Genomic DNA, 13,945 nt, shown 5'->3' with positions numbered 1-13,945 from the left:
TAAATGGGTCTGGGGGAGGGTTCAAACATCGGCTTTTGGTATTAAATCAATGGCACTGAACATGTTTACAGAATGGAATAAAGCTCGGGATGAAGATGGACAAGGTCAGAAGGCACGGATTATAAATAGCAACAAAAGTGGTGTTAGCCTCCAGCTGGGTGGATTAAAGTGAATGTGGACGCGACGTGTAGACAAGAAGATAATCAGGTGGGACTAGAGTGTGTAGTTAGAGATGAACGAGGAGGTTTTCATTGTGATAGGACAAACATAGTTACTGGTCGTTCTATTGCAATAGAGGCTGAAGCTTTAAGCCTAAGGGAAGCAATGTCATGGGTAAAAACTTAGATAAATGATAAGGTTATCTTTGAATCAGATGCTTATAAGGTAGTATTGGATGCGTTTAAAGGGAACCATGGAAAATCGATTTTTGGCACGCTCATAGAAGATTGTAAGGAGATAAAGAAACACTTTCATGAAGTGTTAATAGTTTTTGTACATTTGCGAACATAGTATCTCATAATTTAGCACAAGTTACTTATTTTATGTGAGGCCCTAAGGAATGGTATGATGCTTTCATTTTATCACGTGTAATCTTGCCGCTGAGCAATTGTTTTTTTTATCATAGGTAACCCGCAGCCGCTACCTTCCAGGTGCTCACTGGGTAAATCTTACGGGCTCATGCAATAGCCTGCAAATCACGTGAACCAAGGTAAACCGCATTTAAGCAACAGACTCTGACTTAGGAGGCATAATCATAAATTCTCCTCTCGTGGGATTCGAATATGTGACCAAGAGAATAGTTATCCTCTTTTTAACCAATTGAGCCAACCTTACAGCCCGCTGAGCAAATTTAATGAATGCAAGTACGATTTTATCAAAAAAGGTTAATTAAGTAAAAAAATAAATTTTATTAAGGGTAATTCAACCAAATTTTTAATATTCTGTTTATTATATAATAGGATTATATATGATTGCTGATAAATTAATTACAGTGTTACATTTGAGTTGGAAATTCTGTAAGTTGAACAATCTCAAACTCAAAATAACTAATCATTACATTAACAGATTTTCCATATTAACAATTGTTGATAAAATAATGTTAATTCGAAATATGTTAATCGTAAACGTAATTTCTGAAAATTGCACCATTTAAAATTTAAGATAATAATTAAAATTGTGATGTAATGTTGTAATAAAAGAAGGACCATTGTTTAGTGACCGTTTTTTTAATCTAAGCTTCTAGCTAGAAGAACAGGGATATTCCACTTAACCGTCAACCACTTTAGTCCAAAGTCAAGTAATGAGTTCAGCGGATTGTGAAAGAATCATTTTTCTGGTGGGGAGCGTTTTTTCAATTGGTCTATGTCTTACTAATAGTGATGTACCTAATATATGAATAAAAAATTTCGCCAATAAAAACAAATTAATTCATAAAATTGTACTTTCTTAGTTCATTTTTAGTTATCACGTGTGTTTTATAGGTGATTTTTTTAACTGTAAAAAATCTGCACTCGCTACCTTTCAGGTGCACACCGGGTAAACCTCACGGGTTCACGCAATAACCTGCAAATTACGTGAACCACTGGAAACTGAATTTAAGCGACCGATTTTGACTCATGAGGCATAATCGTGAATTCTCCTCCTGTGCGATTCGAACATGTGACCTTATCGGTGAGATTAATCATTTTTTGACCAGAAACTAAACATTACTCTTATATTATTTAAAATTAAAAATTATATATTAAAATAAATTAAATATACTTTTAAATAATATATTTTTTATTTTATTTAGTTAAAAAATATTAATAAATTTTGATGAAATTCTGATCAATTAAATTGAATAAATATCACAACAAAAAAATAAAACGAAGAGTGTATAAATTTTAGTTTTAAAATGTTTTTGTGGATACCAGTACAACCGATTTAATTTTTAGGTCGACTGACATAAAAGCCAAAACTAGCTAGTCAAACATATGCAACGGAATCTTTCTTTTCTTCTCCCCGGTGGGGTGTTTCCACCGCCATATATTGGCATCCCAATCTTGTGATTAGGGTCGTAAATGAGTCGATACATTCACAAATAGTTTAGTGTTCGGTTCAAAAAAAGCTCAGCCTGAGTTTAGTTTGAATTATAAATGAGTTGAACATGAACGTAATTTTAAGATTCGGTTTGTAAATGACCTGAACTTGATTATAATACAGTTCGAATTGAAAATTCACGAACAAGTACGATTACAATATTCGCGAACAAGTTAATTTAGTTCGTGAACATATTCATGAGTAATGTTCGTAAATAAGTTTGTTGATATAACTGGTGAACAAATATATAAATTACTAGTTATTTATGCTCGTAAACATGTTATAAACACACGTATGACACATAATTTAGTATATATATATATTAAAATAAATTTACCAATTTAATTAATCCATCTATTTCTTTATTAAATTTATTAAATTTTATATTTATAGTTAAATCATAATACATGCTAGATGATAAATATATATATATATAACTATTTAATTTAGCATGTGTTCATGTGTTAAAGTGATATGTATATCTCATTATCCATAGAGAAACAAAATATAATTTAATCAAAATCTGAATGCAGAACACTCAAATTTATATGTTTGGTGCGTAAGGTTTCCAAAATTTTGATTTAATATTATTATTTATTATCAATTAGAAAAGAATTAGAAGAAATTCATACAAAAATTCAGAAATCGTGAGAACGAATTTGTAAAATGAGTTGTTTGTGATAAAAATTTGTAAATAATATTCACGAGTTTTTCGTGGAACCATAGTTTGTGAGCTGTTTTTGAACATACTCGTAAATAACCTTTTTACTAATGAGTCGATACATAAGAACAAAAATTTTGACTTGATAAAAGATCGAGTTCGAGTTTGTTATATTTTTAACAATCTGAAATATATGAACATTTAAGAGTTCTACTCGACTTGACTCATTTACGGCCTACTTGTGGGAGTTGAGCTTTAAGAATTTAACTCGTCAATCCATATCATGTTAAATAAATTAGGAAAGTTTAGTAACAATTTAAATTTAAAAAAGATAAATTTGGCATATTAAAAGATTAAAAATGTTATAGCTGTAGGCATTTCAATTCGTATTTATTGCATTAATGGATGAAATTATTTGTTATAAGCACTAACATTTATTTTTAATTGATTCTTGCTAAAGGAATAGGTAAAAGTTTTTAATAAATTTCAAGTGCATATTTATTTTTGATGGAGCAACTGATTTTAGAAATAAAAAGTATAATATGTTTCTAAAAAAATTGTTTTAAATTTTTTAGTTCAAAGTATATATCTCGACCTACTTTTTCCAACGGCACCATTAAACAAGGAATTTGAAGTGTAAACAGAAGAGATAGGGCAGAATAATATCTTGAAAATTAGAATATGCTAACTCTACGCGGAAGGAGGAATTGATACAAATATTGCTATCAAATGGCAAGTTTTTTAGTTGACAATTTTCATTTAATTTGGGATTATAAATACCCACTAGCTAGTTAGGTGCACATATATAATTCTTCAGCCTTCACCAAAATCCTCACATTTCATGCAACTATTGAAAGTATGTGCTTCCATAGAATTCCACTGGACATTCTTCTTATAACTTTCCTCACTCTAGCAACAATTTTCTGCCGATCAAACTCCCAAAACTCGCCCCAAAACTTCTACCTTACACACAAGTTAGCTCGTAATAGAGTAGGTATTAATAACAGGATCGTATGGAATGCCACCTTGGCTGCCTATGCAGAGAACAACACCAACTCGAGAACGGGAGATTGCAATGTCATACCCTCCGGTGGCCCGTATGGTAAAAACCTAGCTAAAGGAACAGGTTCGTTCAGTGGTACTGATGCAGTTAGCTCGTGGGTGGCTGAGAGGTCTAATTATAATTTTACATCAAACACATGTGCCACCGGTGAATTATTTGTAGCCATTACACTCAGGTGGTCTGGGCCAACTCAGTGCAATTCGGGTGCGCTAGGGTTTTGTGCAGTAACAATATGTCATGGCTAGTCACTTGTATCTATGATCCTAAAGGCAATGTTGGCTTCGGGAGAGATAGGATTATAGGAGCTTTTTCTAGGCGTATAATTTGGTCAATTACTAGCGCTAGCCGGTACGTATTCATGTTTGGCAAAAAAAAAAATTACTTATGTTTGGCAATTTATACTATATATATATTATAATAGCCGGAATAGAGATAATATGGTTTAACGGTTTGGTTCAACGGTAATTCCCTAATTTTGATTATTACAAAAATAGATAAATAGTGTTATATATCTAATAAACTACTAAATTATTAAACTACTAGTAAATATAGTATACTTATCCTATTAAACTACGGATACAACTTATCCTATTATTAAAAATATAAATAATAGTGTTACATATCTGCTAAACTACTAGAAATAGTCTATTTATTCTACTAAATTACGACCACATGTTATTCTATTATTTTTATTATAAATTTATAATCATTATATATTTATATAAATATTTTAAAAATATAATATAACTTGATAAATAAAAATTTAAAATATTAATGTAAACCCGTGCATCGCACGGGATTTATGCTAGTGTTATTAAAGCGACATCAGGCAATTTAAATTTAATTGTAAGAGCATCTACAAGAAACATGTTAGTTAAAAAGTCATTATCTAAAGTTTGGTTGAACCTGTAAGGATTTGTGTTGCAGTATTAGCTATAATCATTAGTTATATTCAAAATATATTATTTTTTAATTTTAAACCTACAATTAAAATAAATTTAAGTTATTTTTAATTAAACAATTGAAAATAAAACATGTATTTAATAAAAAGATATTAAGTGATAATATTTTATATTTTCATATTTATGTAAATATTTTAAGTAAATATTATAAATAAAAAAATAGTACAATTATAAATATATAACATATCTAAAAATAGAAAAAATAAAATTAATAAATATTACTTATATGAATTCTAAAATATATAATTAAAACATAATTTATTATATCATATTTTAAAATTTTTGTTAACAATTAAATAATATTTAAAAATAATTTGAAGTAGTATGTTATATTTTTTTAAAAAAAAGAGCCCCTAAATAGGTTTAGGTTAGATTTACAAGAAATTTTATGGATGAAAATGACATAGATGATGGGAGCAGAATTAACAAATGCAGCGTGACATTTTTAGGTAATCTAAAATTATACCTAACAGATATATCTATTGGAGTGAACAATATTTTATATATCACTTAAATTTCCCTGCCACATACATATTATAACTAACAGGTGAGTAGAGTTGGAGATGCTCTAATAGGATCAAAATTGTTTCTGCCAAGGTTTGGTTTATAGTGTAAAACCTCGATAAATTAATATATTTGGTACCATGAAAAATTAATAATTAATCGAAATATTAATATATCGATAAATTAATAATTTATTAATTTATCGATATATTAATAATTTATTAATTTATCGAGAAATATTATTTAAAATTTTATAACATATATAATTCTCAGAATAATAATTTATTTTCATCTATTGAATACTTAAAATAACATTAAGAAATATTTATAAATTTAAGTAAATTGAAAGGATTCACTTATTTAATTAGATTACGTAATGTCATTCAATTCTCAAGTCAGCGCTCTATCTTTTCTAGACCGGCCTTGGTCTTATTTAGCACAACACCTTATTTAACTAAGTACACATTTTGAGCCGGTCTCACGAAAATATGTTCTTAAAACAACAATTACATTACGTAATTTCCTCTTTTAATATGAACATAGTACGTCAGAACTCCATACTATATTAAAAAAGATTCAACATGAAGTACAACGCGACATCAAATTTAAAAAGAAGTAGGTTACAAATGAGACTTACTATAAAAATGCATCCTAAAAATCTATAATTTTGATGTAATATGTAATTATTAATTTATATATTATATGGGACTTATATGTATTAATAAAAAAATATTATCTTATAAATTTAGCGAATTATTAATTTAGTATAAAGGGTCCGACACGGGTTTACAAGAAATTATTAATTTAACGAGGTTATTAATTTATCGAGATTTAATTGTATTCTGTATGATTTCTCGGCAAAAAATTATATGTGATGTGAATTAGCAATTTTAGTTGTTCAGAATTGAACATGAAATCTTGAAATCTCGTATGAAATCTTGAAATCTGGTTCCTGATAAATCAACCATAAAAACCAGCAGTAAATATAATATCTCATTTAGACCACAGATACATCCATAAAGTCTCATATAGTCCATTCCCATAGAGAAAAAATAAGACTATGCCTTCGCCATATGAATATGTCTCTGAAATTACCAAATTTTCCTTTTTCCAGATCATTTCGGGGCAAGGGGATGAGTCATCTATAAAATACATCCATGAATTTCATATAATCGATTCATTATCCGAGCAAATACAGCAGTTTTTCGAGAGGGAATGCCAATATATACCAATAGTACGCCTATTTTAGATTTTTTCATTTAGAGAGGTGTCATAAAATTATCAGAAATTGACAACTTCTCTGAACATATATATTTCTTGAACATCCTTGTGAGTTGTGACACCATTAGAAAGACACCAATGTTATTCCACACAAGATTTAGCACCCTTCATTGGATTACAAGTAAAACAATTGTAAAGTAAGCGCATCTTTGCTGCACCTTGCAAGTTGTGTAATACTAAATTATTTCTGAACAATCAGGGAAACGAACCGAGATGTTGATTTTAGGATAAAGTAATCAAAGTTACAGATATAAGATAAATAAAGTAATGAAAAGTGGCTCGAGACGACAACGTCAAACTTGACTGATCAAATTAGCGTACCTTCCATGGACCAATCCAAGATTTAATAACATAATTGTCCTCACGTTTATACAAACTAACACATATATATATATAATCATCTCTATTCTCCGTAGAATCAATCATAATCAGCTCATCCACCATTTTACAAACTTTAAGAGTATAAAATTGCTATATACCATTATGTCTACCACAACATTACTGGTGCCACTGAACTCGAACAGCTCCTCTCCTTCTGTACCTCCTCGACCAAGATTTCGACCTGTTTTTCTTAATCATACAGAATGTCCAACAGGTACATCAGCGTCGATATTAAGTTTTAGACAAAATCTCGGTTGTGGGTGTATAGTATCTTCGATCAAGTTCAATCCGAGAACGGTTCAGAAAAGAATTCATAGGTATAATTTTTTTTTTCTTCGATTCTTTCCTAATTTGATCCATGTTCTTCATTATGTACAAATTCCTCCTTCTGGCTAGGCTGCATTGAATAATAATGTTTATTTAAATTTAAAAAATGCAGGAATCTAGTTGTCTACAGCAGTATGCAGCCTGGAACACCTATTCCTTCCGGAAATCCTTCAGGCACTAACTGGTAATTTGTAACTATCTTGATTTCCTTATTTATTTGTAAATTTAATGTTTTTTGAATATGTAATTAGTTGATCAGTTCTCCTAACCTAAAAGTACCGCGTAGCAGGAAAGGATGGATTGTGGGAATGCTACTATCAATAATTCTACCATTTTACAGGACCAAGCTAACTTCATTCTTGGCATTAAAAAGTATGTTTTTGATCATTGATGATATGTGTCTGTTTCATTGCTTAAGCTACAAACTACATTTATTTTAATTTCAATGTGCTGATCTTGAATCGACTGTGCAGAGGAGGTGGAAACAGTTGTGGATACTGCTGAATTAGTACTGGAAGTCGTCGAGAAGGTGGCGGAGGAAGTGGTGGAAATTGCTGATATTCTGGAAGAAAATCTTCCAGAGGGCGGAAAGATGAAGAATGCAATTGAAAGGGTTGAAAGCGTAGCCAGAGAAATTGCAAAAGATGCCGATCTACTGGAAGACCTGGTGCAGAAGGTAAAATTCGTTCAACAACTAAAGTCATTTCTTATAACTGTTTGTGTCAATTACAATGTTTTAGAATATTATGCATGTTGACATTTAAAAATGGTAGAGGTTGTTAATCTGATTTGTAAATTATTTGTATGTGATTGTGGAGCAGGTAGAGAAGGCGGAGAAAGAAGTTGGAAGTATGATAGAACCAGTAATTGATCAGATCAATAATGGGGCAGACACTATTGGCACGAAGAATTTAGGAGAAATCCCTAAATCAAAACTATGAAACAATATGTACATGTTTGACCATTACAAGATTCATTCGTTCTTTGTTATATATAATATTTTTTTATTTTTGAAGCATGCATGTGATGTAAATATCAGCTTCTGCACTTTTAATGCAACTTTTATCCAAAGACCAGATAGTTTGATACATATTGGTCTTGATCATATATTACTCATTCAATTTGTAACCAACTTTATATTTATAGATACTCCTACAGATGCACAAAAGGTCCACCGGGCCGGGTTTTGACCGGGCCTTAAAAAATCTGGGATTTGACCGGGCCGGGCTTTTCGGGCTTTGACTTTGAACGGGTCGGGCCGGGCTTTCCGAAAATGTCAGAGCCCGTTTGGGTCCTCGAGGCAGGCCTAACCGGGCTTTTTTCGGGCCAGATCGGGCCGGGCTTTTTTCTAATTTAAATCGGATCGAGTATTATTAGAGATTTCGAAGAATACATATGTTAGCAAATGGATCATCATAAAAATGTATTAGTTTACATTAAATATTTTATGAAAATATTACTTCGTTGAAAACATTTAAATTCGGCAAAAAATAAACATGTTTATAGAATAATATGTTTTATCATTGTTATGATAACAATGATATTCAATATATATAGTGTACTTATTATATCTTCTTTCATTATTTATGCAACGAAGTATATAAATAATATTATTAATCACAAATATGTAAATATATATGTGTTTAAAGTATTATTAATATTTATAGTAAATGTGAATTTATAAATATATAAGAAAATATATTAGAATAATCAGATTATAACCAGGTTTTTTCGGGTTTTTAATCGGGCCGAAACCCAGGTTTTTAACCGGGTCGGGCCGGGCTTTGCCTAAAAATATAGGGCCCGTCGACGCCCGAAGCCCGGGCCGGGACCGGACCGGTCTTTGACCGGGCCGGGATTGACCGGGTTTTGACCGGATCGGACCGGGACAGATTTTCGAGCCCGGGCTTTTTGTGCATCTCTAGATACTCCTAGCAAAACCGTCTCGGAAGTCCGTTAAAAATTGATGTCTATTAAATTTAAAACCCATATTTTTTAATCATGTGTATATAGAAAAGTATGGGTCTTAGATACCGGTTACATACCGGTTACATGTGAAGTTTTTTCGCAGGAAGAATATTAATTAGATTTTGAATTTCTTTAACAGTACCGTGTAAGATTGCAAATAAGCGTTAAGCAATAATAAATTAACGAAATGATTAAGAATGGATGAGGAATCAAAGCAATGAGCAAAACGCAAAGTACAAATGTGTGTTGCTTGGATTAATTAGGAGGTGTGAGGGATGATCAGGACGAGTAGCTCTATATAAAAAAATAGGTAACTTCCTAATACAAATGTCTATGTTATACTAGTCATCATATTCCTTGCAAGAAACCAGGAGAGCTTTATCTTTCGAAGTAAGCGGGGCGGCCCAAGTCAAGTACCTAGAGCATGTGGAGTTTCGATTTTTTAACTATATATTAAACAAGTTTACGTAGAGAAAAGCATATATTTCATAAATTAGATTTTAAAATTCACTTGTCAAATATGTCATGCATGGTACGTATGTTATAATAACCTTGTACTTAGTTGACCAAACGTTAAATTTATATATCAGATTCATATATATGTGTTTGCAGATCGTTTGTTATTAGCTAGTAGACCAAGTATGTTTAAAATATCCACAAAAACATTGAGATCTTGCATCTCAAACACAGCCTTCTCATTTTCAATTGAAAGACGGACGTTGCTGCTTATAAGCTATAGTCATGATCCAAGCAGGAGTTTAAGTTCCTCATCAACATTCAACAATCAACAACCTTTTTCTCCTAATCACCGCTTATTTAAACGTAGCATCAGCAGACCGCTGTTGGAAACTCGTCATATTCGTCATATTATTCGCAGGTGCTCTCTCTCTCTCTCTCTCCCCCCCCCCCCTTCTCTCCCTCGCTCTCTCTCTCTCTCTCCCCCCTTCTCTCCCTCGCTCTCTCTCTCTCTCTCTCTCTCTCTCTCTCTCTCCCCTTCTCTCCCTCGCTCTCCCTCTCTCTCTCTCTCTCTCTCTCTCTCTCTCTCTCCCCTTCTCTCCCTCGCTCTCCCTCTCCTCCCCCCCCCTCTCTCATATGTTATCGTCCATGTCCCATATAAAATCTATTACAATTTGATCGATCAGCTGATCCATATTCTCTGTGATTATCGAATGTGTAGAGGGTATGTATATATGTTGAAAAAGATAACAAAAATGGTATTCTGAACAAAATTTCCTCAATTTTTGTAGGAATTTATCATCATATAATAATGCTCAACAAGAATCTTCTACATCTGGAAGCTTTTTGAGTTCCTGGTAATTGATATGTAACTGTACATATCATGTTAAATTGAAGGCTAATAATATATTAATACTATCAAGCATAATCTGGTTAACATTAATTAACAGGAAACGCTGGATTGCAGGATTGGCGATTTCCGGGGTTACATTACCTCTTTACAAGGACAAAATAAGTTCATTTCTCGAATGGAAAAGTATCGACATTTTTAGATCCATTGACTTTTTGTTATTTTTAATGTAGTCAAAACACATATGTGCTTTATAAGATTTTACAGTATCACAAACTACAATTTTCGCGTTGTCTCACGTTAAATAATGTGCAGATGAGGTGGAAATTGTGGTAGAAGACGCTGAAATAATAGCGGAGGTGGTGGAGAAGGTGGCGGAAGAAGTTGTAGAGATTGCAGATCTTTTAACTAATAAGCTTCCCGAGGGAGGTAAGCTCAAAAATGCAGTTGAGATTGTAGAAAGTGTAGCAAAAGAGATTGTCAAAGATGCCAATATTGCAGAAGACATAATTAACAAGGTGATTATGAATTGTATATAATGTATTATAAGTTGATTACTTGTTTTTTCCCTGCAATGGTATGTATAATAACAATGATTATGGGGCAGGTGGAAGATTTTGAGAAAGAAGTTGACTCACTTATAGCACCAGCAGCCGGTCAAGCAAACCTTAATGTCCCTAAAGAAGCAACTAAATGACATTTGAAGTGTCGTTTAAGCATTACTCTAATTTCAGGTTGTAAGTGAACTTTTACATCTGGGACGCTTGTAAACGTCACATTTCCAGACATGGTAGGAACTATGAACATAAGGTTTCTACAATATTGATTTTAATTGTAATACTATCAATAATCTTCGAATTATAGATAGTTTCCAGAAATGAATTTAATTATAATTTATATTAAGAATTATAACTATATTTTATATTTATTGTGATAGCTCATCCTTCATCTGATATATAAAAAAAAACTTTAGAATTTATCCAAAATACTATAAGTCGAGCATTGAATTATGGAAGTATTATTAATCAAACGTACCTAATATATAATGTTTAGGATAGTGTTTGAGGAGGATATATCGTAGCCTTATCCTCATTGGGGAGGATATATCATAACCTTATTCTTATTGGGGAGAATATATCGTACGCAGTCTTACCCTCGTTTTGAAGAATGAAAAAACTTTTTTTTAAAGACTCCTGCCTTATGTGCGCAGAAATATGAGTTTAGGTACAAAATGATATACAATCATACATAAAAATAAGTAAAATTAAGCGACATAATATCTTAGCGCATAATTTTCTTCACCGGAAACTTACTTATGACATAAAAATCTTTACTCCTTAGGAAAAATTAAACTCTTTCCTCCCACGTTAAATTATATATAAATAGGGGGTAAGCGTAAGATTGTATTTACGAATTTAGTGTTTCAATTTCACACGATAAATTATTTTATTGAAGTATTATTAACTTTTTATTTTTTCGTACAAATTTATTTGTTATGTTTGATTTTTTATAATTAATTTGACTCAATTTTGACCGTAAATTAGAGATCAATCTTTCATTATTTTGAAAAATCGAAGGATATGTATTAAAATAAATTACATGTACTTTATAATGATATCATTTTTTCCGTTATATATTATATGAAATTTCGGTCAAAATTGGGTTAATTTGATCATAAAAGGTTAAACATGACAAATAAACGGGGACAGATTGGAGTAATTTATTTGAGCGGGGTGATTGAGCCTATGACTATGAGCCTAGTAACTGGACCATGCAAAAGGGCCTCCAGCTGATTTTATATGTATAATGACAAGGCCGAGGTTGGGGGCCTGTGACCGAACGAATTATTTTTATCATCAACGGTGGAGGAATTTAAGTGCTCGCAGCCTCCCTGGTCTGCTCATCTGCTTGAACCCCGAACATTTTGTTATGTGATTTATTTCTTTTTAAGTATAAAATACAGCATTTGACAAAAAAATGGGTTAATTATTATATAAGAAACTTAGTACATTTTTATATATCTAAAGCCAAATTTCTTATCTCAGCTAAATCACTCTTGTAAAAATGTGTATCATGATGTTAAATTTTCCGAAAGTCAATACTAAAATATATGTTTCCTTTTAAGGTAGACACATTATCTACATTGACGTGTCATAGTGTTTGAGCATATGATGTTGCAGCTTTATGGACGGGTATAGTTATCATTTAAAATAAACGCTTTTGAGATACCAAAAACCCTAAAACCACGAAATGGACTCTAATAAGAAATAACTAGTTATTAAAATGCCACTTCATTTTTATCATCAAAACTTTTTAAATTGTTTAATGGGATGAAATGTGTCAATTAAGAGTATGGTCTAATATAAATTAAAAAATTTGCCATGACTTGCTTGATATAGACTTGGAGTATACCAAGTCACCTATATGATATTTAATCTAAAAAAATTGTCAATGAAAGCAATGAGATATTCGAGCCATAAAGGATTTATGGTCAATAATTTGGATCATGGAAATTGATTATTTGAAACTTGTTGAACCTAAAATCATAATACTAATCTAGAGATTATATAACTTATTAGTATGATGCTACTTATTAACAAATTTTCCATACATAATTGACAAAATATTTGATTCTTCTGAAATATTTTTTTTTGCTAAATACCGCCTTTTAAAGGGGTGCAATACGAGAACTTCACAGGGGGTCATCCATCCTACTACTACTCTCGCCCAAATACGCTTCACTTCGGAGTTCTGATAGAATCTGGTGCATTAATGCTGGTATGATTGACAAATTATCAAAATACTGTTAAGGATAAACATTATCTTCGTGGTTAATTTTCAAAATTTCACTGAATTTAGAGTATCTCCAAGGGTATTATGTAAACTTTTTAGCTAAAACACCATTAGCTAAAATTTTGTGAACCCGTAAGGATTTATACTCCAGCGGTATTAGTTATATTCATTAGCTATATCCAAAATATTATTTTATTTTTAATTTTAAATATACAGTTAAAATTAATTTAAGCTATTTATATTTAATACAATTGAAAATAAAACATGTATTTAAATCAAAAATATTTAATGACAATATTTTTATTTTTTTATATTTATGAAAATATTTTAAATTAAATATTATAAAATAAAAATTTATTACATTTATAAATATAATAACATATTTATAAATGGAAAACATAAAATCAATAAACATTACTTATATATATATAATTTTTAAATTAAGCATAGTTTATTATAATATAATATTAGAATTTGTATTTTGGTTAATAATTAAATAATATTAAAAAATTATTTAAAGTAGTATGCTATTTATTATAAAAAAAATATTTATAATAGAGAACATATGATACCATTAACTTAGATCATATTTTAAGCATGGGAGCTGAGGTGTATTGATT

The 13,945-nt window shown here is 30.8% G+C and overlaps 2 protein-coding genes and 1 pseudogene across 3 annotated transcripts; 2 read left to right on the top strand and 1 right to left on the bottom strand.

The window, feature by feature from the left end:
• Positions 1–6,972: 6,972 nt before the first annotated feature.
• LOC141672699 (uncharacterized) lies at positions 6,973–8,337 on the top strand. 2 transcript variants are annotated; one of them, XM_074479347.1, is made up of 5 exons: positions 6,973–7,248; positions 7,371–7,442; positions 7,548–7,630; positions 7,732–7,934; positions 8,080–8,337. In XM_074479347.1, the coding sequence occupies exons 1-5, from the start codon at positions 7,034–7,036 to the stop codon at positions 8,197–8,199; spliced, it is 693 nt and encodes a 230-aa protein (XP_074335448.1). In that variant the 5' UTR covers positions 6,973–7,033; the 3' UTR covers positions 8,200–8,337. The 2 variants fall into 2 exon arrangements, with proteins under 2 accessions (XP_074335448.1, XP_074335447.1); XM_074479346.1 differs by having other exon boundaries at positions 7,545–7,630.
• Positions 8,338–9,867: 1,530 nt separating this feature from the next.
• Positions 9,868–11,458, top strand: LOC141672841 (uncharacterized). Its single transcript, XM_074479524.1, has 5 exons — positions 9,868–10,103; positions 10,474–10,539; positions 10,633–10,718; positions 10,848–11,050; positions 11,140–11,458. The coding sequence occupies exons 1-5, from the start codon at positions 9,868–9,870 to the stop codon at positions 11,227–11,229; spliced, it is 681 nt and encodes a 226-aa protein (XP_074335625.1). The 3' UTR covers positions 11,230–11,458.
• Positions 11,459–13,205: 1,747 nt separating this feature from the next.
• LOC141676032 (5S ribosomal RNA) lies at positions 13,206–13,325 on the bottom strand (annotated as a pseudogene).
• Between the last annotated feature and the right edge of the window lie 620 nt (positions 13,326–13,945).

Source organism: Apium graveolens, chromosome 7 (genome assembly GCF_009905375.1).
Source record: "Apium graveolens cultivar Ventura chromosome 7, ASM990537v1, whole genome shotgun sequence".
NCBI classification, from domain to species: domain Eukaryota; kingdom Viridiplantae; phylum Streptophyta; class Magnoliopsida; order Apiales; family Apiaceae; genus Apium; species Apium graveolens.
This window is presented reverse-complemented; position numbering and strand designations above follow the sequence as displayed.